The sequence below is a fragment of the Ambystoma mexicanum genome, chromosome 2p, assembly GCF_040938575.1.
Source record: "Ambystoma mexicanum isolate Mex_15411 chromosome 2p, UKY_AmexF1_1, whole genome shotgun sequence".
In the NCBI taxonomy this organism is placed as follows: domain Eukaryota; kingdom Metazoa; phylum Chordata; class Amphibia; order Caudata; family Ambystomatidae; genus Ambystoma; species Ambystoma mexicanum.
The window spans coordinates 675264299-675291377 of NC_090923.1; the positions used below are offsets into that span (position 1 = coordinate 675264299).

Here is a 27079-nt window from a genome sequence, read left to right on the forward strand (position 1 = left end):
GAACTGATGATGCCATCACAAATCTCTTGCGCTTTCTTCTTTTCAGTCCTACCAACTTACCCTACCCTCTTGCTTTTCTGATCCGTCAGGGGACCACTCAGGTGGTGATCGTGCATGGTATAAATATAGTTTAACATAACAGAGTACAACCCAATAGCCCAAACTAATAGGTACACATCCTAACCGTATACCAACCTACTGAATACAACACGAAAAACATACATTTGACATTCAAATCTACCCGATGTACATCGATCATCATTCAGGAGTTTCAAGTTGATGTAAACATGTACGTTTCAGTATATTCAATTGTTTTCTATATGCTGAAACAGTTGTTTAAAATCGACCCGAAACACCAGAATATGGATTAATGTGCATGCGAGGGGCATATTTGATCATCAAGTTTGGATTTCTATGGTCTATTTTTCAAGTCATATTGAGTAGGTTAGTATACTGTCAGGATGTGCATTTGTTTTTAGTATTGGGTTTGATTATTTTGGAAGAGGTCCTATGTTGGGAATGTATTTAAAAACAATATAGTATATAGCAATTTGAAATTTGTAATGACATTTTCCTCAACTATATTGTTCTTTTTGTGTCTTGATTACATGAATTGAGTAAGTTTTGGTATTGATTTAATTTCTAGTCATGAAGAGTTACCAGTGATAAGTTTATGCTTCTAATGTAATGTGTAAACAGTATTGAAGAACACGTACATCCAGGTTCTGGTTAAATGCAATTTCATGGCCATATTAGGTTTCTCCTGCATTTCCAATGCAGATTGCAGGCATATAGAGCAACATTGTCCATGTCGCACTTACATAATTCACACAATAGATCAATTCACAGCTGCACTGAACAAAAACCAACCTTTCAAAACGGGAAGCAGATATCATTTTCTGATAAGTATATCGACAAAACAAAATGCAGGAGGGGTGTGAATGCCTTGCTACAAAAGTGGACAACAGCTTTTCTCTAATGACCCAGCTTTCCACCTCCCTAGTACATCATTTATTTTTAGCACATTCAAACAAGCTCCTGTTAAAACTATACTTTCGTAAGTATGGGGGTTCATTCAAGACACGTTTCCAGTGTGTATGCTGTGGAGAATATCCAGATGGGTATGTCATTTTAGTAGCTCAACATCAGCTCTTTTATTTAAATACATTTCAAGTCAGCACATTTTTCATTTTTTTAAAACTGTGGTTGTAGATCCTCCAGAGTCGGGGACACCCCATAGGACGGGCTATTTAAACCATGTTTGTCATCTGAAGAGTGACTCCCACACGTGTACATTTTGTAAAACTTTGGGTGCAACTCCTAAATCACCAAGTATAATCCATACAAGGACCCCTTGCTCACTTTGCCTTAGAGAGGCTCCGCTTCACTTGAGACCACGTAAGGCCAAAACACATGTCCTGAGCTGCTGATGGAACTCTTGTTCAGAGGAGAATTGGCTAGCATTACTGTGCAGGAATGCCGCTGTGGGTGAGACCAGACTGATAAGCAAATGGTTATGTCTTCTCTGTGAAGGTTGCAGTGAACTAAAACGTGGTTATAGACCCTCCTGAGTGTGGTACACCCATAGAACAGATTAGATGAATCATGTACACCCCGAGTACAGGGGCTACCACACATGTGTAGAACAGAAGATACCTTCCAAAGTTTTGCTGGGTATGGTATATTGAGAGATGGTTCGTAGTTAGTGGGGTCAACTGCATTCACAGTTGTGAAGTTGTTTGGTGCAATTGCTGTTTCAAGAGAGGAGTTCATGAGTTTGCGAAATAAGATAGCTGGCGTTTACGTGTGGAAGTCTCTTTACAGGTCTAGCTGGTAGGGTTTTTCCGATAAGCCTACTTTGATGCTCACCTTCACCAGTTTGCTGACATCTGCTTGAGTGATGGGCCTGAGGTTGTGATCGGGTTATCATGGAGCAGAGTATGATCGTTTGATGATATGTTGTGCCTATGACTGGATGGATGTTTTGCATCTTGTTTTAGAAGAACATTTTGAGACCGATACAGTTTGAGAGGGTGTGGGTGTCTTTTGCAGGAGCTAGTGATTGTAATTTTCTCGATTTTGAAAGCTTTTCCTTGGGTGAATTGGGTGTAGTTTCTTGGCCATTAAAACTGTGGCTCTGTGGTGTCAGATCTTGTGCTGATGTGCTTCTTTGTCTTGATGGTTTAGAGTTTTCTCCAAGCTTTCTCAAGTTTGATTTATCATTTACAGGGTTTGCAGTTGAAGTTTAAACAATCTCACTGCTCCTTTTATTTCTGATGGGGTGATTTGTTTCAAAGGTTTAAGGAAGTCCAACGCTTTTGAAAATCAATATTGGATCATCTCTATTCATTCTTCCAGAAGCTAAAAGCCTATGGTTGGATTGTGTCAATAAATGGTATTCCAAGTTCATTTATATTGTGGGTTTTACAGCTTCTCCTAGAGATGGCTGATTGTTCAAGGTCATTAAGGAGTGTGTGCACGGATTACAAAATGGACCATGGGGTGGTTGGACATAAAACGTGGATGGGAGCAGCTGCAGTCGGGCCTCCTTCACAGCAAATTGCATTCAGCATGTTCCTGACAGAATGGCTTCCTCTCTTACCTTAGACAAACCGTCAATGCTAGCCATGTAGGAAGTTAAAGATTTGCCAAAAGTTACATTTGCTTCTTAGAAACAGATATTGAAATCTAGGATGATTAAGTGTTTCACAAAGTTGGTGACTGCCTGACAAACCTTTCGCAAACGTGTGCTTGTAGGATGCATATCTTTATATAAACTGAAAGGACATGTTAATTTGGTGGGTAAGCCAGATGAGGAGTGATTAACACTGTGGGGTGTCCATAAATGGTGATACTAAGATTGTGGTGTTCCCTGGGTGCCATAATGATATCTCCTTATGTCTTTTTCAGATGGCGTGGACGTGTTTGATATAGGGCACAGTTTTGTATTCTACCACCCGATAGTCATCCGTTAGTAAATCTTTTGTGATGAATAGGTAAGTGCTTTGTTCATGGATTATCTCTTAGCTTGGTTATGTGCTTTAATACAGAACAAGAGATTATTAGGTTGCAATGTATCCCATTAACCTCAGAGTCTAATTCTGATGCTGCTTAATGGCCTGTGTGGGTCCTGCCTTCAGGGTTTGTCCAAGCCTCTGTTCTAAAGAGCATAGTTATAAGGGCGGGATTTTTTAAAATCAGTATAGTAGGTCACATGTTAGGTCACTGTGTTAAGTCTAGTCCAGGGTTGCCTGTGGGATGCTAAACTGTTGGTATCCTGGGCGTTCTTGTTCTTTGTATTGTATTTGATTATTTATATAGCAGTCTTTTCATGTGGCCTCAATGTGCTTTTTTCTGGGTGGAATGCCCTCGGTGACCGTAGTCCATGTGGTGGAAAATTCTAAGGAGTTTAGCTTAGGAGATGCATGTGTGCATGTTGCCGGTCTAGGACTTGCGTGGCTGGAAACGGTCGGTTAAGCAGCCCAAGGAGAGGTCAGGCATGTGGGTGGGCGTGTTGAAGGTTTGCGATAGATTGCTATTGTTGACCGAGTCTATGTATGGCCATCTATACAGAATTCCTTTCGGATGGTAGTTGCTGTATGCTAGTGGCAGAGGTGTTGAGGTACGTCAGGTGTTTCAGTCTGGACAGCTATATGCGATGCTAGACCGGATGAGCATAGCCATAGCAGCATTCTATTGTGCATGAATGCATGGCCATGCCTGCGGCCTGTGTCCACACTGGTGGTGTGAGATAAACATACCATAGGCTTAGAATCTGTTCGACTGGGGCGATCTTTGTCCGATTGGAGCAGAGTATAGTGGGAGAGAGGCCTGGATTTCACAATGCAGTAGGTTTCGCCATATACTTTACAGAGATGGAGGCTACTCCTAGATTTGAGAGTCCAGTATAGTGGGAGAGAGGACCAAGTTTCACAATGCCGTAGGTTTCAGCTTTAGTTTAGTTTATTTTCTGATATGGCACGCCTAACCCAAGGGTATCTGGGCGCTTATGCTTAGGTACACATGGTTGGTTACAGATCACCACATAAACAGTCACAGAATATAATTATAAGTCAAGGGTGCAGTCATATATTTACACATACAGATGCAGGCATATAAGTCAAGTAATCTAGGTATTGGAAGAGGCATACGTATAAGTCTACAATATAGTTTACAAACTTTACATAAGAAAGTTTTACAGTAGCAGAGTGTGCAGGTTCACTATACAATGGAGTGTAGGGTGTTGTGAAGGAACGCTGTTTAGGGCGCAGATTGGGCGAGGAGCCAGGATTTGGTGTTGGCTCTGAAGGTCCAGAATGAGGGTTCTGCTCTTATGTCAGGGGGCAAGGAATTCCAACATTTGGCTGCCAACACTGGGAACCGGCTCCCTCCTGCTGTTTTTAAGTTGTACTTCGAGATGGCCAGTTGTTTGAGGTAGTTGGATCTAGTCCGTCTGTTCCATTGAGGTCTGCAGAATTTGTCAGGTATTCCGGGGCCAAATTAAGAGAGGCATATTTGTGTAATGACAAGAGAACGTAAGGTGATTCTATCATGCACGGGCGAGAGATGTTTAATGCTGATCTTAGAGCATTGTTCTAGAGCACTTGGAGTTTATTTCTATTTCGGGCTGAAAAGCCCAGGAATAGGGCGTTACAGTAGTCCAGCTTCGATAGGATCAAAGCTCTTGCCAATGTAATGCAACTGTAGGTCGATAGCAACGGTTTACATGCATTTATGAGTTTGTTAGTGTCGGCCGTGGAAGAGGCTGTACTGTTGACTTGTTTTTTTAGCAATAAGAATGGAGTCTAAATTAACCCCAAGCGTTTTGACTTCACTAGAGACTTTTATGGTGTTCCCATCGATAATGAAAGTGGAGTAGCGATTAACTAATTTGTTTAAGCGGTCTTGGGAGCCGATGATCAAGAGTTCAGTCTTCTCATCATTTAGACAGACTGAGTGGCAATCCAGGCTTGGATCTCAAGGTAAATGTCATTGATCATCTAAGTGTCTTTCGTGTAACAGCCTGTGACAGTGAGGAGGATCTGGGCGTCATCTGCATAAATTAGTGTAGGTGACATCCAGATTGTCAAGACGGTCAAAGAGGAGCTTTGTACAAATGTTGTAGAGCATGGCCGAGACGCAGGAGCCCTGCGGCACTCCGCAGTGGACGGGGTTAGGGGGTTCTAAGACGGATGGTGCAAAGACCCTAGTGGTTCTATTAGTAAGGAAGGATTCAATCCACCTGGGCACATTCAGAGAGAAGGCCGCTCTTGAGGTGAGGTGTTTGGTCAAGATTTTGTGGTCGACCAAATCAAAGGCTGATGAGGTCTAAAAGAAGGAGAATGGCCAGTTTACCTTTGTCTTTTGCTTCTTCCATCTGTATTTCTAAGTCCAGAAGTGCCGTCTCGGTGCCGTGTCTGGGTCTGAAGTGAGACTGACGGAGGCCAAGTAGCTCATCATCTTCTAGGTGTTTTGGGATTTGGATATAGGCAGCACGGTCTAGAATTTTTTTAGGAGAAAGGGAGCCGTTGTAAAAGGCCTATAATTGGTAGGGATGTTAGGGTTCAGATTGTTTTTTTCAGAAGCAGCAGGACCCATGCTTATTTGAGGTTGTCTGGGACTGAACAATTTTTAAAGGAAGAGTTTCAGTGTTATTAACGGAGCTAATTCTTTGACTCCATCCTTGATGACCGACGCAGGGCAAAAGGTTGCCTTGGCAGATGGATGGTTTTATCCCACGGATTATATTTTCCACGTCTGCAATGGAGACTGGAGAAAAGTGGAATGGTGAGCATGGTGGAGGGTGGGGTGCATAAGTTTCAGAATTGTTGGAACTGGGGGTAGGTTGTTTTGTTTAAATTTTACATTGAAGAAGTGATATTTTGTCTGAAAGGACCTGCTGGATATTAGCAGACCAGGCAGCATCTTTCAAACATGCATCGATGGGTGGGGCTGGAGACTCCACTTCTCTTAGAATAGTGAATAGTTCCTCAGTACTTGACTTTGCATTCTCTATTCTCTCATTGTAGATTTCTTTTTTGGTTCTGAGAATGGCTGTTTTATAAGCAGTGGCAAATCTCTTTGCTCATGAGGGATGGAGTCTTTCTCCAAGTGGATTCAGCAGACCTTTTTCATTACGGAGCAGTTTTAGGTCAGCGGTGAACCACTTGTTTAGATGGGACGTGGGTTTGGCCTTTTCGAAGTATTAATGGAGCCTATACTAAACAAAGATAGAGGCTAGGTTTTACAATGCAGTAGGTTTTGCCATATATTAAGCAAAGATGGGGCTACACCTACATTTGAGAGTCCTGTATAGTGGGATAGAGGCCTAGGTTTCACAAAGCAGTTGGTTTGAGAGTATAATACAGTGGGTTTAGTATTATAACAGATAACACAATACCATCAAAGTTTCGTGCAGATTAACATTCACAGAACTATGAAAGTTTGGCACTTTCCACATATTAATCACGCCGGTATGAACAGCTCTCTAGGGTACCCCGGGGCTAGCAGACAACAATACGATCCAGTTTAGGTTTTGTTAAGTGGTGGGGATTCCAGGTTAGAGTGATTGCTCTGTCCTTCACCATGACCACTCCTACCTTGATTGTAGCTGCTGGTTGACGGCTGGCCTACGCTTGCCCAGCTGACACCTCCAGACATGATATGGAGCCACCTCTGTTGGAGCCGCCCTTTGCTTTGGAGCCCTTAGCCGCAGGGTTTGCACTCGCAGAGGGCTGCCCTGGGGAGGTGGTTTATAAGCGCCTATGCGACCAATCTGGGTTGGGGCGGGAGGAGGGAGTGAAAGGGGGGCTGTGATGCCAGTGAGAACGCTGTGTCGGGCAGGGCCTCAAAACTGTGGCAAGACAAGTAAAACAAGGGCCCAGAGGGTCTTATCTTTTCAATTTGCTCACCTGCAACGAAAAAAGATATGAGCCAGGGGCAACGCAGTGAATACAGCAAGCAAGGCCAGGTGAACTGGCCAATCACTTTGGCGGGCGGGCTGGGAGGCGGCGGGAGGAGGGAGGGAGAGGAAGGCAGTGATTCCGGGGAGAACGCTGTGTACAGGCCGGGCAAGGCATCAAAACTGTGGCAAGACAAGGAAAACAAGGGCCCAGGAGGGTCTTCTCTTTCAAATTTGCTCACCTGCAGCTCCAACGAAGAAAGATATGCGAAATAGGATCATGACATACCTGAGGTGCCAAGAAATAGACAAAGCACTCCTTCAGGAGACACATCTTTCAGGGGGGGGGGGCGGATAACTAACTGGCCTGGCTCGGAAGTGGAGCGGGACAACTCTGGGCTCATCATACTCTACATATGGGTGTCACCGGCTGTGCCATTCAAAGTCCTTAAGACTTTTAAAGGCGAAGAAGGGAGGATGATTATAGTACAGGGTATGGTGGACCAGAAGGGGCTCTGTATTATCAACACTTCTGAACTGAATCATGACACGGCAGCCTACTTCTGCTCGTATCCACAAACTGGCAACCATAGGGATGGTACATTGATATGGGGATATCTTAATTGCACTCTCAACCAGAAACTTGACAGATCAGATGATAAATTAGCACACCCAGGTCCTTCAGCTAAAGACCTGATTACACTGCTGCAAGCATTCAATTTGTCAGACGTATGGAGGGCGCTACACCTGCATGCACAGGGTCATTCACATTACACTGCCCCCAATGATCTATACACCAGACTGTATTATGTTTGCACAGGAGCAGCAACTCTAGATTTCAAGCAAGCTGAATATAAAGCATGTGTGTTATCAGACCATGCTCCCCCTAGTGGTCACATGACAGATCTCTCCCCCACCCCCCTTACCCCGCCTCACCCCCCAGGGCATGTATTAGCCAGACCTGGAATGTTAGACGTGAATCCCTAGAAGATCCAATGTTTCAGAAACACCTAAGAGAGAGAGTGAAGGACTATTTCCAAAACAATACGGAAGTGTAGAATCAGCAGGCACGCTGTGGGAGGTCTTTAAGTTAGTGATAAGAGGGATGGAGATTGCTAAAGCTAAGGGAATGCAAGCTAGAATGTCAAAGGAGTTACATAAGGCTGAAAACAAATTGGAAGCCATAGATTGCACAGGGGACACAAGGCCCAAGAAGTCAAACGTATACAACAAGAGTGTTTGGTGCACTGGGACAGATTGGGCAAACTGAGCTATAAAAAATACGTGGAAGGGAACACACGGAAGGGGACAAGCCGGGACGCTTGCTGGCCTGGCTGTACAAAAGTGAGTCTAAACGGGACATAATATGAGATTGCGAGATGATGGGGAGGTTTGCAGGATGCAAAGCAAAAACAAGTGCTTTCGTATTACGAGGCGCTATATGCAGAAACATCAGTGACAGAGGGGGCAGACACAGATGAAGCCCTGGCACAGATCTCCCCAAGCTGGATGCAGAGGCAGCAAGTAAACTGGAGGCCCCCATTACCAGAGAGGAACTGGAACATACTATTAGAGGGTTGCCGACAGGGAAGGCCGTGGGAACAGATGGTTTACCGAGCAAATTTGGCAGATGTTGTACCACTGATGCTAGCGATGCTAAACGAGGCGCTAGAAACAGGCATGCTACTTATGATATTACGAGAGTCGATTGTCCCACCGCCGAAGCCCAACAAGCCAGACACTGACTGCGGCTCTTACAGACCCCTGTTGCTGCTTAACCAGGATGGGAACATTCTCACAGCTTAACTCGCCAATAGGCTTAAGCCAGCAATATCTAAGCTTATACACCCGGATCAGTCGGTATATGTCCCAGACAGAAATATCACATGCAACTTGAGGGTACACCATAAAATTGACCATACTCCAAAGAGTTCACACCTGTATGCCGTGGCCTCGTTTGACCTGGTCAAAGCTTTCGACTTGGTCAGATGGCCATGGCTGCTGGTGGTCACACAAGTACTTTACCCGAAGGGCACAATTATGAAGCAGTCACCGGATGGCAGCTCCAAGCTGCCCGCACTTAACTCCCAGAACCAACTTAACCTCTACACTCAAACACACTGTAATCATAACACAGCTACAGAATAACCCTGCCAAAAGACATCAAACAGGACTGTACATGTCTACAATTAACCAATGCAACCAAAAACTTGGCATTTATTTTGCCAAACTGTATTTAAGACAAATGTTGCACTTTTATTTTAACCACAAACATGCCCATATTTACCATCTGCAATTGGGAAGAAATTCAGGGAAAACGCATTCAGCAAAAATGCCATTCGGCAAGAGCAACTAATAATTTAGAGTGCATGAGTAAACTGTTGTTAAAGAATAGGGACACAGTAAATATAACAATTCGGGATCAAAATCAAAGTGGAAGTGACAAAGTTGTGCAAACAAAGGAACAATGTATAACTGGAAGCTCTAAATACGGCAATTAATCCAGGGAGTAGACACAGTGATGGTCAATAGAATAGGGCAGCAATTAGCTCAGAAAATGAAATATGGCAAACAATATTGGAACAATTAAACTAGTATTTAAATGTATATCATTGTTTACTAAGGGATCCCACTGTGATATCAATGTATATTCAAACAAGACTGCGATTCTGCAGACAATAGCAATGGTAAAAAAACGATAGTAGGTAAACCACGTTTGCTCATTTAAAAGCACAGACAACGTGAATCCGAGATATAAATGTTCTATGCCACGTGCTGCATAATTTAGTCAGAAAAAGGGGTCACCATTCAGAATTCACACTGGAATTATAAACTCCATGCGGATGAATTCGCCAACTTCCAACCAAACCAAGTTCAGTCTCCAACATCCTGAAGCGAAGCAAAATGAAAATAGGAAAGGATGATAACCGAAGACGAGAGAGGTCTTGCTCGTAGCCACTTGCACACACTCACATTGCGCATGGCTTCTCAGCAGCTGCAGCCAGTCCCTTACCTTCTCCAGGGACTTCAGCACACTTTGCCTCTCTCGTAGCTTCTGTATGCTTAGGGCAATTTTATGCCGGGCTCCCTTGGTCACGTTCTGAAATGCAAAAGAAATCAACATTAAGGGCCTGGTCAAAAGGCAGACCAGTGACAGACTATTACAGACTAACAAAACATTACAGCTACTTCTTCCAAATCATAAAAAGGGTAGAAATTAGCCCAGATAATGACCCCTAAATAATGTAAACATTTCTGGAACGAAGCCAGTGGAGAAGTGAATTACCTGAGCAGACCACTATTTTAATAGCCAATTCATGACCCCCACATGGTTTCCCCCAATAAATAGTACCTACGATCTGAAGACCCTACTCTTCAGGGAACATGTTTACAACAACTGATCGCTCCGCTCAACTTCTCCTCCTCCGATGCTCCCCCTACGGTTTACTGGTAACCCCCTGGATGTGCCTCTTTTGCAGAGCACAGCTGCTTCTCATTTGGTTTGTGGTTTATAAATCCCATATGGGGTAAGAAAAAATGACGTTGCAAGCTACGAGCCCAGCATAAAAAGTCATACCTCCTCAATTAATCACATATACACAGAAAACATTTCTTATGTCAAGAATTTTAGCGAGTGCAAATTTTGAGGCCTGACACATACATGCAAATGTGTCACTATTGATAGTATCAAAAGAACTAGTTGAATCCCTTTCACACATTTCGAATTTCTACCAAATATGCAAGCATTCGGGCAATACACCCTACCATTATATGTAGGTTTAGAACGTGGTAGAGCTTGTGGCATTTGGTTTCCCTCAATGCTCGTTATTTATATTCCATTAACATTGCCAAGTATTGATGTTCAAGTCGGATATGTTGTCCTTATCGAAAATATGAACCACAGTAGATTTCTCTTTAAGAACAGAGGTAAAACCACCAACTTGAATTACATTCTTTAAAACATTATTTTACATAGTTTTACAAGTGCAGAGGATACATGTAGTGGAGTGTGTGCAATCCACTGACATAACTGACTCACAGGTGCATTAAACCAAACGTTTTATGGCTGATGTATTGCCAGACAAGCCCTTGCTGCTACACGATCAAAACCGTGGCACAACTAACAGGCCAAAACAGACACCTGCAGGGCCCTGCTGGTTTACACACTTCCCTTAAACACACAGTTCTAAACATAGATGAAACCGACCGTAGGACATGTTCCAATCCTCTGTACTATTACTAGGTCGAACACCACTTTGGAGGGTTTTACAAGTGTGGGCTCCTCGTAATTAAGGCTTGAAAGTTAGAGAATCAATAATCTTAGTTCCCTTGACGAGCGCTATTCTGCTTTTAACCCCAAGTGTTATGCTAAATACCGAGACCCCATTACATAGCGCCAATCACTACCATGGCTGGTAGACCCTCCAATTTCACCACAAGAGGGTGACCCATGGATTCCATACCCAAGCTGGAACACCACTCAATATCTTCAAAAATTCAGCAATCTGCCCCTCAATTAAAAGGTTTACCAATGGCCAACTTTGCTTACGAGTATTTCATAGCCAAACTAGCTCAGCAGAAAGGTGGTTTACTGGTTGCACCACCACAATAAAAAGGCTAAACGTAGCTGCGTCCCTACAAATGGCCTATCCCCACAACAACCCCAGGTAGTAATTATCCAGTAAAAATAAGTAGTCTAAGGGATAGAAGATATTTCAGTTAATCGGGCATTCTATGTCAACTCTGGAGAGCGGGTAGGATATGGTGGAAGGGCAGAGAAATGTCCAATTGACAAGGGCACGACAGGTGGTCTTGGACCTGTTCATCAAGACACATGGCTGCAGGAGGATGATGCCCCAAGGATAGAGACCATTAAGGTCCTTGTCCTTCCGTTTATGGATTCTGCACTTTAGTCTTCGATGGAAAATTCAATCAACAAGTTTAAGAGCTTTGAACAGTATTGTGCCGCAAAGGCCCTTGAGAATAACAGTTCTCAGACCAAGGTAATTTCTATGGCAAAGAAACAAGCCCTTTGACACAAGATAGTCATGGGGGTAATAGGTGGAGCACTGTTGAAGTTATCCATTGCTACGATTAGGAGAACAGTTTTTTCACTGGGCTCATGGTAGCCCCAACTAGAGAGGAGTGAATATGTAGGAAGGAGTGCCCCGTTCTTCAGTCGAAGGCTTAATGCCATTGGTCCTGAACCGGCAAGGGTCTATAAAGGCTACAGCCATTAAAGGTTCCCTTTGGACCCGTGAGCTGTGGCGGTAGGCAGCCTAGAAACAATCGATTTATCTAGGAAATGTTCATTTAAGAATCTCCCAGTGTTCGTGTACAATCTATGCCTTTGAGAAACCAGGCCCGAAACAGACCATCGAGGATGCAGCATTGAGACCGGCTTTATTGTGGGCCAGAATTTCGGCCACTAACTGGGACAGTTTATAAGATCTGATTGAAGTGTTATCCTACACAGGTACTGCGTCTTTGCCCTGGCTATTAAGCCCCCTTGGGTCTCACTTATGGGATGCTCAGACTTCTATTTCTTCATCTGATCAGAAATGTTCCAACACATCATACTGGGAGGCATTCATTGCAGCCACATATGAGCAGGCTTGGTCTAAAATCAGCTAATGCTTCCATTTTGAAAATATTTGAGATGGTGACCCCCCCTGTTTCTACATCAAGAGACACATTTAATGTATTCTACTTTCTTACCGCACCCTTACTACAGCAGGGGACCACCATATCTGAAAATATTTACAAAGGGCAATCGATACACATACGGACACCACATTTGTTTCTCTGCAGGGCAGTAACAGAATGCTCCGGCACAGAAACAGTAGCTTTTATAAAGTTACTTACCCTGCTGACCCTCAAGTAAAATGACTGCAAAGCACAGCCACATAGTCCATTCACCAGAGAGACAATATGAGGAGCCTGGGGGACAGTGCTAGAGAGAAAAAGGAACATTGAAAATGGTGGGTCAGCCTTCTAAAGACTTGGTACATATTCAAAGTCAAGAATCCACTGATGAAACAATTAGGCTCTGCTAAACAGAGTCTGACAGGTGCAGACTCTTACTACGCCAAATGCAAGTGTAGGGGTTCCCATGCCAATTTAAACCCAGGGCCTCAGACAACATGTTTGGAGCAGGATCTGGGGTTGGAGAGGCAAGATGTTTCTAGAGATCGTGAAGGAAGGAAGAGGGTATAGGTGAAGGGCGGACATAGCCAGGAGGTGGGGGTTCACAGAGTAGGAGCTTGAGTTGGAAACATGCGGAGGTGGGAAATCAGGTGCAGGCCAGTTTAAGACATCAGGGGCCTACCCAAACTTAACTAATGAGATCATGAAGAAAAAATAGAGAACATTTGCCCAAAGTTGGGTTTAGACTGTTCTGAACAGGTCCCATGGTGGGAAGAGGAACCACCATGTGACATTGAGGTGGTGCAAGACGAGAGATATTTTAAGTAGAAATCCTACAGAAAGAAGGAGATGGAGACCTCTCAAGCCTGCCAGTGAAAACTGGAGGAGGGAAGCACAGTTGGCTCTGCCTCAGCGTGGATGAGTAGGTAGACCACCAAACTCATGGAGAAAAAGCAGGAACAGAAACTACAAGCACCAGTGGCGGGGGTCGTAACCCACCAGTAACCAAAGTCAATAGGAAAAAGCCCAGGAGGAACCTTGAGACTTTGAAGAGGGGAGTGTCGGGGTGGGGGTCTTTGTGAATTTTTTAAAGCAAACGTTAGACCAATGCACATGGGACACGAGTAAACAAAAGTTTTTACTTTCGAGTTAGGAGTTCTTTAAGTTCAAAAAAATCCTTTATTGCCTAAGGAATTGTGTGGAACACAATCTGCTATATGCCAGTGGCTACAATGGCCTCATTATTGTTTGCAATGGCTTTTGAGACAAACGACAGACACCATGCCAGAGAAGAACCAGAAGCACAGAGTACAGGGCTTAACTTCAAGTGTCTTTATGGCATATATCAGGGCGCAAAACTTGCTCTCAACAGTAGCCATTAGCTAGGGATATATATTCGTCGCTTCTCCCCAAGGATGAACAATCCCTTTTGAGACTAGTGAGGTGAGACCACTATGTAAAAAAATCCCTGGGGGATTGGCAAGCAGAACCTTACTGCGGGTGATAAGAGGGAGAAGGACTCCCATGTAATGCAATCCGTACCATCTCCATTACACCCCATGTCCAACATGGTTGTTGCATGCATACAATTTCATCACATTGTTAAGCGGGCCCTTTAAAAAAATGCTGGGTATCGTTGCGGACGTCTCATAGCTTAAAGTCCATTAAAAATGGAACTCTGTCCCTCGTTCCCAGGCACAGCATATAAGGGACAAGCCTCTTACCTGGAGGAGTAGAGCCACAGCAGAAGACAACCAACAGCAGAAAGGAACCAACAGTAGAAAGGCTGCACAGAGCAGGAGCTATTGCTGTCACGCAGAGGACGCCAGGAGGAAGGACCACAACTCGTGTGGTGGGAGGACAGCCCGTGCAATTCTGCAGATTCGATGAATGCTGGGGATTCCCATCCCAGAGGTCTCAGGGAGATAAGACAGTGCAGAGGCCGTTCTGCAACCGAAGTGGCAGACCAACTGGCCGAACACCACCAGAGCTAAGAAGGAAGCCGGCGAAGCGAAAAGGTGCAAGCTGGCAAAACTAAAAGGATGGTTCCCACCCAGAAGGTGTGACCAGCTCCGCAGACAAAGGGCCTCTTGATAACGCAGGTACATGGGCCCCAGCGAGGAGAGAGAGGATGGCAGCTAAACTCGGAGACCCCTGTAAAAAACCAAAATGCTAAGCCAGCATAAAAAATAGAAAGGGGGCCAGAGAGCCTAAAACACACTGAAACTGAAAGAAAGTCACAAAGAAAGGAGGAAAGGAATAAGACATGGCAACGAGAAAGCAAAGAGTAAAAGTGCTCGAAGGGCTGAACCCAGAGCATATATTTCTGCTATCCAATCTTGGATGGCCTCTCACTTTAAACGCAGGGAAGACGGAGGTTCTATTCTTCCCTGCCAACACTCTTCCTCCTCATCCACCATCTCATTTTGTATCCTTTCCTCCCTCTAATCTTTCTATCTCTTCTACAGCCCGTAATCTTGTCCTCTGCTTCAACTCCAATCTTACTTTTGCTCATCACATTTCTCTCGCTACTCGTTACTGTCGCTTTCACCTTCATAATATTCGTGAAGTTTGTCCTCTCCTCACTTTTCAAGCCACTAAACTTCTAATTTTCTCTGTGATCTTTTCACGGCTCTTCTACTTTCTACCACTCTCTTTGGCCTCCTGTGTTCTTGTTACCTTGGAATCAATCTATAATTCTTCTGTTTGTCTACTCTGTCTTCTCTCCTATCGAGATTCTATCTCCTCTTCACTTGCCTCATTTGGCTGGTTAACCTTTCACTCAACTTAAATTTCATTTTCTCTGCATAGTTTTTAAATCCCTCTATCAGCTCGCACCTGACTTATCTTGCTGCACTCTTCTCTTTCTACACTGCGTCTCGTTCTCTTCACTGCTCTTCTCTCTTTAGACTGAGCATTCCTCGTCCTCCATGTGCTCAGATCCGGTTTCGATCTTTTCAGCTTCTCGCTCCTTTACACTGTAATGCTATCCCACTCTCTATCCGCTCCAATTCTTCCTTTCATCTCTTTAAAAACTCATCTTCATTGCCCCCGATTGCCTGCTACCAGTAAGAATTGATGTTTTGATACTTATTTTGTGCTGTACCCTGTTATAATGTGAAGCGCTTTGGTTTAAGGCGCTATATAAAATACAATAAAATACAAATACAACATTTATTTGTAGGTCGCCGAATCCCGCAGGCATCGGGGCGCACAACACAGGAAACACCACCAAAAAAGACGGGACAGATGACCAACGTGGGCAAGAGTCTCAGAAGCAGGGCGGGTTCTATTCAGAGAGCATTAGTTGAAAAGTACAAATTTCATCCTCCGGCAAAAGGGATTGTATTCTTTTACCAGCTTGAGCGCACAAGGCAAGGCATTCCAGATTTTTGCAGCCTTGAAGGTGAAGGATCTGCCTAGACAACTGGAAAGAGAATTTATGGATGTTGACCAGTGCCAAGGTCAAGGAGCCCAACTTCAATGGTGGGTCATAAACGAATACCAGTTCTTTAATATAGACTGGGGCAGAACCATACAAAGCTCTATGGGCTAGGAAGGCATCCTTAAATTGCAGCCGGGAGGCCACATTGAGCCAATGGAGATCTCGATGACTATCAGAAATATGATCTCTTCTAGCTCTCTTTGTGATAATGCGAAATGCATAATTTTGTAGAGTCTGGAGGGAATGGATTTTTTCCTGTTGGCCCCAATTAATGATGCACTACCATAGTCCAATCAGGACATGACAACTGCACGGGCCACTGAGGAGCAACTGGATGCTGAAAGAAAGGGATGCAGGTTTCTCAACAGCCTAAGGAAGTAAGAACAATTTTTTACTATCTGGTTGATACGAGTGTCTGCACTAAGCAGGGGGATCAAGAGTTTTAACACTCAGACCGGAATTGGACAACCATGAAGGGAGAATGATCGGTAGCTGGGATCTAATTTTGCTTGAGCATGCTTGGTGCCAAAAACCAACAGCTCGGTCTTATTCCCCATTCAAACACATCCAAGTCTCAACACGAAGATAGATGGTCTGAAGGACGGCATCCTTGCCATAATCCCCTGATAACTCGATAACTAGCTGGATGTCATCAGCATAGTTTGAGAAATACACTCCAAGCTCATCTAACAGTTAACAGAAAGGTTGAATATAAAGGTTGAAGGGGGGGGGGACATGTATGCTACCTGAGGGACCCCACAGGAAATGGGATAAGAGGGAGAAGTGGCCTCACCCCAACATACTCGAGAGGTACGATTCTGGAGAAATGGTCTCACCCATACGAGTCAGGAGTGCAGCGACCATGTTTCTGTAAGGCAATCAGGAGTTGGTCTTGGTCAAGAAGATCAAAAGCTGCTGATAAATCCAGCAGAACCAGCATGCCAGAGTGACCTCCATCCAAGATTCCTAACATGTGCGACTGCAGGTCTAAAAGAGTGGTCTCAGTTCCGTGGAGGGGTCTAAAGCCAGACTGTCTGGGATGCAGGATGTTCGTTTTCTCAACAAAAGAAGGGTGTCCCAAAAACAAAGTAGAAATAACCATGGGGACTGTGTATAAAAAAAAATATTCCTCAAGATAAGAAACCAAAGAATAAGCAAACCTCCCGAAAGGGCTGAACCCAATACATATGTCCCAGTAGGGGTGACTCAACACCTGAGATAAGCATAAACCACCACGAGGGTTGTATATAAAATACACTTTCCACAAGATAACACCCAGGAGGGACTAGAAAGCAAAGAGTAAGCAAAATGCCCTGAAATGCTAAACCCAACGCACATACCCCAGGAACTGACCAAAAAAATCATAAAGAACCACCACTGGCATTGAAAATACAGCATCACTTTCTCAACAGAAGACCTAGAGGGGGTAGGTGGGGGTTGGGTACCAGGAAGCCAAAACGTAAGTAAACCTCTGAGGAGCTAAACCCAAAAGCTATATCCCAGGAGGGATGACTGAAAACCTAAAAAGCATAAACAACCATGAGTGTTATAGCTGAACAATGTATTCCTCAAGAAGGAATCTTTAACCCAAGAGTTGTGGGCCTAGTCTGAAGTGCACCCCACAGTAATACTCACTCCTAATAGGTCCACTGAAAGTATAGCCTATATGATGTACCATCACCCTGGAAGTATGGACCAAGAACAAGAGAAAGAAATATGTTATAAGATGAAGACTGTCAGTTGAAAGCCAAACATTCGAGCCACTACTTATGGAAGAATCAAGGAGTTTATCCTTTGTGCTCTTGTAACATGAATTGGTGATTTGTTGGAACTGTGCAAGAAAACTGAGACCTAGGGGGCTAAGAGGAATATTCTTTTCTTTTTTATTTGTGGGAAACTTTAGGAATACATTATTTTTGTTTGAACTGTATCCAAAGAGTTCATGAGAGCCGTTCAAGAGACTTTTTGGGGAGGGAGTCATGCACCAACCAGCAGAAGCTAAGAAAGTGGAAAGGGTTACCACTTCTCTAGGGCAAGTTAGTGGTAGGTTCAGTTAGAGAAGGATAGGTTTGGACAGAGGACTAGTTAGGTTTGTATGACCTCCTGACGCGCACGGTTTTGTAGAAAACTGAATCTCAACCACAGACATCCGGCCAGGTGATATATATGTATATTACATGGCCGCCGTAGCGGCCATGTAGTTATGGTTAAATTGCTAAATCCATAGGAAGAGCACTTTTTGGGTGGCTTATAACTTCGCTCCCCCTGGACGAATCCTCACCAAACTGCAAAAAAAGTATATGGCTATATGCAAAGTTTGGTGAGGTTTGTTCAGGGAGGGGTGGGGGGGGGTGTTGGGTTATAGGGGGGGTCCCAAAATTGCTTTTTCTCCCCCCAAAGACTCAATGGAGAAAAAGAAATGTACTCACGCCTAAAGCCCAAACAGCTGGACAGATTTTCACCAAATTAGCGGCAGGAGCGGCAGCTTGGTCCCGAAAGCGTACTTTCGTAAACTTGGTGGAAATCCGTCCAGTCGTTTTTTTTTTTAAAACAACCAAAAAGTAGGTCCAAAAGAAATTAGTGATACCTCGCTGCGTGGACACACTTCCCTGTTCGGTCAACGGACAGGACTTCGATTGGCTTAGAGGGCAACGTGGTGTCCGCGGACATCAGACGCGCCCACTGATTGGATGGTGACCATCTTGGATTCATGGACAGCGGCCGGTGTCCAAAGACATTGTGGTAAAAAAACACACTATGGCACTTGTCAAACTTATCAAATCTCTGGGGAGGTGAGGGGTGATGAGGATGGGCTGGGATATGGCTGCAAGAAGCGAAATAAACGGCTGTTTTTTGCCGTGAAATTCCACAAACAGTATGGATGTTTGCGGACAGTCCTGTGAAGTTCGGGAATCTTCAGATGGAAGTCTAATCTAGACCTGATACTGAAAGGCTTTGCAAAGTTTGGTGGGATTCTATAAAGTGGGGGCGAAATTAGAGGGGGGGGTCCCAACAAAATAATGCAAAGGCTTATAAATGTGGTGCCATTTGATGAATCTGCACACAAGTTTGCAAAACGATTTTAAATCTAGATATAAATGATTTGTAAAGTTTGGTGGGATTTTCTCAAGAGGAGGCTAAATTAGAGGGGGGTCTCAACATTTTTAGGTGGCTTATAACTTTGCTGCCATTTGATGAATGTGGACAAAGGTTTTCAGAAAGACCCAACCTTGACTGTTTGTGTAAAGTCTGAATGGATTTTGTCAAGTTGGGGGCTAAGTTATATGACTAATGTATGTACATACATTGACACACTTGAGGAAAAAAAAAAAAAACATTGGCGGATTTCAAGCAAATTCATGTAAGAGCATTGGCAAGGACCTGAAAGCATGGTTTTGCAAACGTGCCTGTGTTTTATTTTTTAACAAGTGTCATAATGTTGGTACAAAAAATAGTGATATACCTTTGGTGACTGAGGTATAGCCTGTGGCCATGGGCGGTGGCGAGATTGTCCGGGTCATGGTATAAGGCCATAACACGGACAATCTGGCTACTGGCCTTGACCGCGAGGGATGAAAAATTGAGTTAAAGTGCCCATGTCCACCTGGGACCGGCTATGTGATAAAGTTATTCAAAAGTAGGAAAAAAATGTGCTTGTGGTAATATCGTTCTGACTTTGCTTTCTGCAGGCTGCCATGGAAAGGGAAGAAGGGCTCTGTACTGAGCCCCAACTGCTCTTTCCATGGTGGCCATCTTGGAAAAGGATTTTCCTTCCTACAGCAGGACGCTGTAGTAAGGACATTTGTGAGATCATCTTTGATGTCCTCGGTGTTAGTCTTAGCAATGCATGGTGGTGGCGCGAGTTATGGTTGCTTAGCTTACTATAACTGGCGAATTTCAGAGGTTTTTCGGTTTTCCTGTAACCATAACGTCCCCATAACAATGTTTTTCCATTTAATTTCATAGGTTATTAATGCAACATAAGCATAACGTTGCCCTTAACTATGTTTCTCCATTGAATATACATATATACATACACACGCACGTTAAACAAAAACAAAGTCTATAAGAGAAATATTAAGGTAACCACATAACCGTTAACACATTTATAAATATTAACATCATGGTAACCTTAACTCAGCATGTTTGTTTTGCAATATTTTGTTTCTGCTCTAAAATGGCATAGTGGAAGTAATGTTATGTGTAAATATTTGTTTAGTAAAATATGTTAACTTATGTTTATAATTACATTACATCTGTGATGCTTTTGTTAGTATTTACATATTGCATTTACTAAACTTAATTTAGTACAAATTAAATGTTTGAATTTTTTATGCATAAAGAAATGAATAAATGTTGCGTATTTATTTGTAGAAGTAAATGTTACTAAGCTTTTACTGTATACATTTTAATACTTTAGTGTAGGTTTTCTTTTTATAATAGGTTTGTTTAAGTAAATGATATGCATTTACAATGACATGTATCTTGTTAACTGGTAGTTGTATATGTAAAGTATGAAATGTTAATGCTTAAGTATATTTTGTCATTGGAGGAATTATGCTTGTGTATATTATAGTTTAGGTTTATGTAGTAATATTGTGTTACAAAAATACGTTATAGTTCCTTTTAACATATAGGTCAACATTTAATGTACTTCGAATGAGGTTACATTTCATACAATTGCCTGTTTATGTGAACTTCTTTTATTAAATGTGTTTATAAAGCTGATTATGTTGTTACCTTAACAGTATGATGTTTGTGGACTAAGATTTTGTTGGTTTAACCGTAACATTTGTAAATGATTTCCTTTGTCAAATCATTAAAACTTTTTTCTAAAGTTACGCGATTTGAGTGTTTATAGTAAGTAAATCTAGCGTGTGTTGTAAGAGCATGTAGTTGTCATGATGCCTACCCCCGGAGCACCGCGCAAGGCCCAGCACCCCCGGGAGCAGGCATCATGCACCCAGGTAAAAGCCCAGCGGCCCCTTATAGGGGCTCTTTGAACTCTGTCCTGGCGCCGTTGGACATCAGTCCTGGCGCCAAAGGCGCCAGGCTCATAAAGGAAGGTGTTTTGGGCACTTACCTGATGCAGACCATGCTGCAAGATTCAGGCCTACCCGAGACCTGAAAGGGACTATTTTTTCATTGGGACTATTTTGCCACTCGGGCGTGGTCAGGGAAGGATACTTACCTGGAACTACTTTGGGGGCTATTTAAGCCACGCCCAGACAGTAGCTCACGCTTCGCGTTCTGCATCCAAGCAGCTGAACGCTCACTGTGTCTGCTCCTGCATCTGGTCTCCAGCCACCACCCGCCTCGATCTTGGAACACCTGTAAGGAAAGAAGAGAAGAGAAAGGTGAAAACCAAGAATTTTATCAAACTTCTTACCTGCATCCGGAACCTTCACGCCAGCGTTCCTGAGAAAAGACTTTCATTTACAAGCACTGCGTTGCTCGCTGCAGCGCCGCGCTTCACTCACCTGTCCTCGGGAGTTCTTCTGGCTCCACCGCGACTGTCTGCACTGGTCGCCACATCTCTGCGCCTAGGGGAGAGAAGAAGAGACAAAAAGGTGAGCAGAAGGAACATATGAGGAAAGCCTCATTTTCCGCCATAACACTTACCGGTCTTTTGTTGGTGGACCATTCCTCTTTTCGGGTCGGCGCCGCTTCCTTGGCAGGTACCGCACCCCGGCCCCTATGGGGAAAGGACAAAAGACATTACTGGAGGAATATAAAGACATTAAGAGGGATCGCCCCCATCGCTAACTCACCTGAGTTTACCATCGGCAATTCAATCCCTCAACGCATCGCCTTCATTCTGCACCTGAAATAAAGGACAGATCACAGGTTAGGAAGGCAACAGAAAAGGAGGCTCAAAACTTAAACTTTTGTAATCTTCATACTTACGGCGTTCCGCTCGGAAAAGTCAAGTGGATTTTGCCAGCGCCATTCGGAAAACCAGTGAAGTAACTGGACAAACACGCGCCCCTGCACCAGAAGCAGGATGGAGAGTTCATCCTTTCAAACCATAAGGTGAGCTTCAACCAGGGATTTCGGAGGAAGTTAAAGAACGAAGGGGGAAAGGGGGAAGAAAGCACACTATTCGGCAGACTGTTAATCCCCTTTCTCATCTGCAGAAGGATATTCCTACGGGCCAGACAAGCAAGTTTTGAGGGTCCTGTTCAGTCGGTGTTCCGAGTTCTGCGCATCACGCTCGTAGAGGTCACAGCAAACCAGACTAGACCAGCGCCTCCGTGGGAGTCAGGTGAGCAGTACAGTAGTAGAGGTGCAAGGCATAAAATAAATGGTGTTGCATTGCAATTTGCTAGGCAATTCTGTCAGTTTTCTAATCAAATGGACAATTATGTAGCAAAGATCGCTATTTAGGTTGCCCTTTTCAATGAAAGCACAGCTAGCCCAGCATTCCTCTCTTCCCCCTCTTTTCTCTGTTCTCTTCAAGTCCTAATGGAGAGAAAGTGTAGCAGTAATCATCTCCACTCTTCAGTGCAGTGCTAGGCAAGAATTTCTTTTTCAAATATTTGCAAACCAGAAATAATCGGGATGCTACTTTTATTGAGCTTTCTAAATGCTGTCTGGCAAAGACAAGTATGTGTCAACTTTATATATATATATATGTATATATATATGACAATGCATTACTTACCGTAAAAGCATTTCTGATGGTTGTATCTGCTTAGATTCACATGCTGTGCATAGGTCCGACATCCAGTGGTCACTGCGGAGTATTGCATTTTGTTTTTCGTAGTCGAAAAAGGGACGTCGACAAGGCGTGTCTGAAACACTATCCCTATAGTGACGTGCGTTGTACCCACAATCCCTCACGCGTCGAGGTCCCTCTGTTTGTATTTTTCTACCCTGAGGGAGACTTCTAGACGTGAGTGAGTACAGAAAAGAGAGAGATATAAAGGAAGTCTATGTTCCTTCCATCCGAGCGGGGAGGAAGGGTGGGCGCATGTGAATCTAAGCAGATACAACCATCAGAAATGCTTTTACGGTAAGTAATGCATTGTCTTCTGATGTTTGTTAATCTGCTTAGAATCACATGCTGTGCATAGACTAGCGAGCAGTACCCGGAGTTGGCGGTGGGTTATGAGAAGGAACAGTAGAGAAAAGGTGTCATAATACTGCCTGTCCCACCTGGGAGTCAGATCTAGAGTGTGCATCTAGACAGTAGTGTTTTGTAAAGGTGTGCACAGAACTCCAGGTAGCCGCTTTGCAATGAATGCTATGGATGCCCCCGTGCCTCGAGTAGAGTGTGCTCTTGGCCTAAAGGGCAGTTCTCTCTTAGCAAGAGTATAGCATAGAGTGATGCATTGAACAATCCATCTAGAAATAGTGGACTTTGAAACCGCATCTCCTTCTCTTCCTGCTGCCACCGAGACGAAGAATTGATTAGTCTTCCTCAGTGGTCTGGTTCTTTCCATGTAGAACATGACCGCTCTGCGTACATCTAGTGTGTGCAGAGTCCTTTCTCCCAAATTGGAAGGATTTTGAAAGAACGTTGGTAGTTCTATAGATTGGTTTAAGTGGAATTTAGAAATAAATTTCGGAGCAAACCTAGGGTGAGTGCGTAGAACCACCTTATCTCTGTGAACTGTAACAAAGGGGTCTAGAATAGAAAGAGCCTGAAGTTCACTTACTCTCCTGATGGAGGTGATAGCTAGTAAAAAAGCAATCTTAAGAGTGAGGTGTTTAAGAGATGCTTTGTGCATGGGTTCGAATGGAGAGCCCATGAGTCTGGTAAGTACCACATTAAGGTCCCACCCGGGAGCTGGGTCATCTATCGGGGGGTGTATTCTTTTTACTCCCTCCAAGAAGGCCTTTATAACAGGGATCCTCCACCACGACACTTTGAGTTGGGAAGTGGTGTATGCAGAAAGTGCCGCTAGGTGGACTTTAATGGAGTTAAACACTAGACCTGAATCCAATAGGTTGGTCAGGTATAGGACAACATGTGTGGGAGAGCAGTCAATAGGGTTGATGCTTTTACTCCTGCACCAGATGACAAATCTTTTCCACTTGCTAGAATAGCAGTGGGGAGTGTTAGGTTTTCTGGCTTCCCTGAGGATGTCCATGCATCTTTGCGGGAGTTGTAGATGTCCGAACTCTATGATCTCAGGAGCCAAGCTGCTAAGTTCATGTTCTGGGGGCATGGATGTAGAGTCCTGCCCTTGTCCTGAGACAGCATGTTGTACGGGCAGGGGAGTTTTACTGGGGGAGATAGAGACATCTCCATCAAGTGAGCGAACCATGGTTGTCGGGCCCACATTGGGGCCACTAGTATCATGGTTACTTGTTCCTGGTGCATCTTGTGCACCACTCTGTTGAGAAGGGGAGTCGGGGGAAAAGCGTAAACAAATTTCCCTGACCATTGCATCGACAGACCGTTCCCCTTGGATTGGTGCTGGGGGTACCTGGAGGCGTAACTTAGGCATTGTGAGTTCTCCAGGGTTGCGAACAGGTCTATCTCTGGGAATCCCCATTGTGTGAAGACGTCGAAGACGATGTCTTCGTGCAGGCGCCATTCGTACTCTTCGGGCAGGGGGAAATCTCTGCTGAGTCTGTCTGCCAGCAGATTGAGTTCCCCGGGTACATGTAGTGACAGTAGGAACATGTCCTGTTTGAGAGCCCACTTCCATATATTCTGTGCCAGTTTGGACAGGCCTGGAGAGTGGGTGCCCCCCTGCTTGTTGATGTAGTACATGGCTGTAGTGCTGTCTGTAAGGACCATTACTGTTTTGCCTTGTAGGTGTTCCTGGAAGGCTTTTAGCGCCTTGAACACAGCTAGTAGCTCCAGTAGATTTATGTGTTTGGATGCTACGCTCGGAGTCCACACTCCGTGAGCAGTCTGATGGGATAGGTGCGCCCCCCATCCTGTGAAGGATGCGTCTGTGGTTAGAGTGGCTTCCGCCGCGGGTGTGGCAAAGGGTTTGCCTTTTTCCATGTTTCCCTTTGTCCACCACCGTAGCGAGAGAACCAAGGCTTGCGAGACCACTACTAGATCCTCCCATAGTCCGCTGGCCTGACACCACTGGCTGTTGAGCCACTCTTGCATTGGGCGCATGCGCAGGCGCGCGTGAGGTACCAAATAAATACACGACGCCATCATTCCAAGCAAGCGCATTGCTTTGTGTACCGTCACCTCTCGACCGGTCACATATTGAGGGATCTGAAACAGCATGTTTTGCACCCTCTCTTTGGAGAGAAAGAGGAGGCCGTCCTTTGTTTGAATTAGAGCCCCTAGGAATTGCTTGATTTGACTGGGGTCTAAACTGGACTTCTTTTCGTTGATGGAGAAGCCCAACTGGAACAAAAGGTCTACCGTCTTTTGGGTATTGGAGAAGCATGTTTCGTAAGAATCCCCCGTTATGAGCCAGTCGTCGAGGTAAGGGTAAACTGGGATGGACAACCTGCGCAGGTGGGCCGCTGCCACTGCCAGCACTTTCGTGAATACCCTTGGTGCCGATGCTATGCCGAAGGGTAGCACTTTGAACTGGTAGTGTTTGCCCTCTATCATGAACCTGAGGTATCTTCTGTGCGCTGGCAACATTAAAATATGAAAGTATGCATCTTTCATGTCCAATGTTGTCATGTAATCTCCCTGAGAAAGCAGTGGGATCACCTCCTGTAAGGTTACCATACGAAACTTTTGGGGTTTGATAAACTTGTTCGCTGGGCGCAGATCTAATACAGGGCGCATGGTTAGATCCTTTTTGAGTACAAGGAAGTACACTGAATAAATACCTTCCGTTACCTGAGATAGGGGCACGACCTCTATGTCTCCTTTTTCCAGCAGTTGTTGTACTTCTTGGAGAAGGATGGCAAGATGTTCCGGTGTCATGCGACGTCCCCTCGGGGGTCTGTAGGATGGGGAATTGTTGAATTCGATACAGTATCCGTGGGCTACGGTGGAAAGTACCCAACGGTCTGACGTTATCTCCTCCCATGCAGGAAGAAAGGATGTTATCCGGCCCCCGACCGGTGTTGCATGGGAGGGGACGCGAATCTTCGCGTCACTTGGAGTTGTTGGGGGCCTGGGAGCCTCTGGGGGTGTATCCCCGACCTCTCCCTTTACCCCGGCGTTGGCCTCTTTGGCTGTACTGGCCACTATTGGTCTGGTAATTGGTGGCAGGGTATTGTTGATGCTGACTTTGTTGTTGTTGGCGTTGGCCACGAAAAAAGCGTTTGTTGCCATAGCCGCGTCTGGTAGTGGGCTTAGAGATTTGGTCAAGAGTCTTGATAGTATCCAACTCTTTTTTAGCCATCTCTAGAGCTTCATCCACCGCCTTTCCGAAGAGGTTAGAGTCTTCCACAGGTTTATTTATTAAAGACGCCTGTGAATCCGGTTTAAACCCTGAGTTGCGCAGCCATACATGGCGTTTTAGGAGTATTCCCTGCACCAGGGAACGTCCCGCTGTTTCTGCCGCGTCCAGAGAATTTTTTATAATGCTCTGGTTCACCTGGGTTCCTTCGCCAATAGTTGAAAGTAGGCGTGTACGTAAAGGCTCCGGTGCTTCCTCGGCGTCCTTGCGCAGTTTGGCCCACTGCGCGTCTGCATAGCTAGCAAGTAAAGAATTATTGTTCGCAATTCTTGCTGAGAAGGCAGCCGAGGAAGTTACTCTTTTAGCAAGGGCATATAGCCTTTTGCCCTCCTTGTCAGGGGGTGCCTCACTGGTGGAAAGTGGTACCCCTGCCCTCTTTCTAGTATTAGATACTACTAGGGAATCCGGAATGGAATGTCCCCTAATGTAGAGCGGGTCTGAGGGTGAAGGAGTGAAAAGTTTTTCAATTCTTGGATTGACCCCTCTGATCAATGCGGGAGTGGACAGCGAAGGGATGATTCTTCTCTTCACTGAAGCTAGGAGGGGAATGGTTTGGCTGACCGGGGGTTTTTCTTTAATTACTCTTTCCACAAAACCTAATTCTGGAGAGAGCTCCCCAGTGTCCAGTTCGAAATGTGCTGCTGCTCTGCGCAACAGGGCATTGAAAGTTGGCTGATCGTCAATTGGAGATGTGTTCCTAACCGGTGAATTGTCAGGAGGATTTAGGTTAAGGACATCAGTGTC

The 27079-nt window shown here is 44.6% G+C and overlaps 1 protein-coding gene across 5 annotated transcripts in view; it reads right to left on the minus strand.

The window, feature by feature from the left end:
* The window catches only part of SAMD4B (sterile alpha motif domain containing 4B), a 1200154-nt gene that overhangs the window by 868743 nt on the left and 304332 nt on the right, over window positions 1-27079 (minus strand). For all 5 annotated transcript variants that reach the window (XM_069644257.1, XM_069644253.1, XM_069644254.1 and 2 more), the window contains exon 6: window positions 9915-10001. In XM_069644257.1, coding sequence (XP_069500358.1) covers window positions 9915-10001 — 87 coding nt within the window. The remainder of the gene's footprint in view (window positions 1-9914; window positions 10002-27079) is intronic.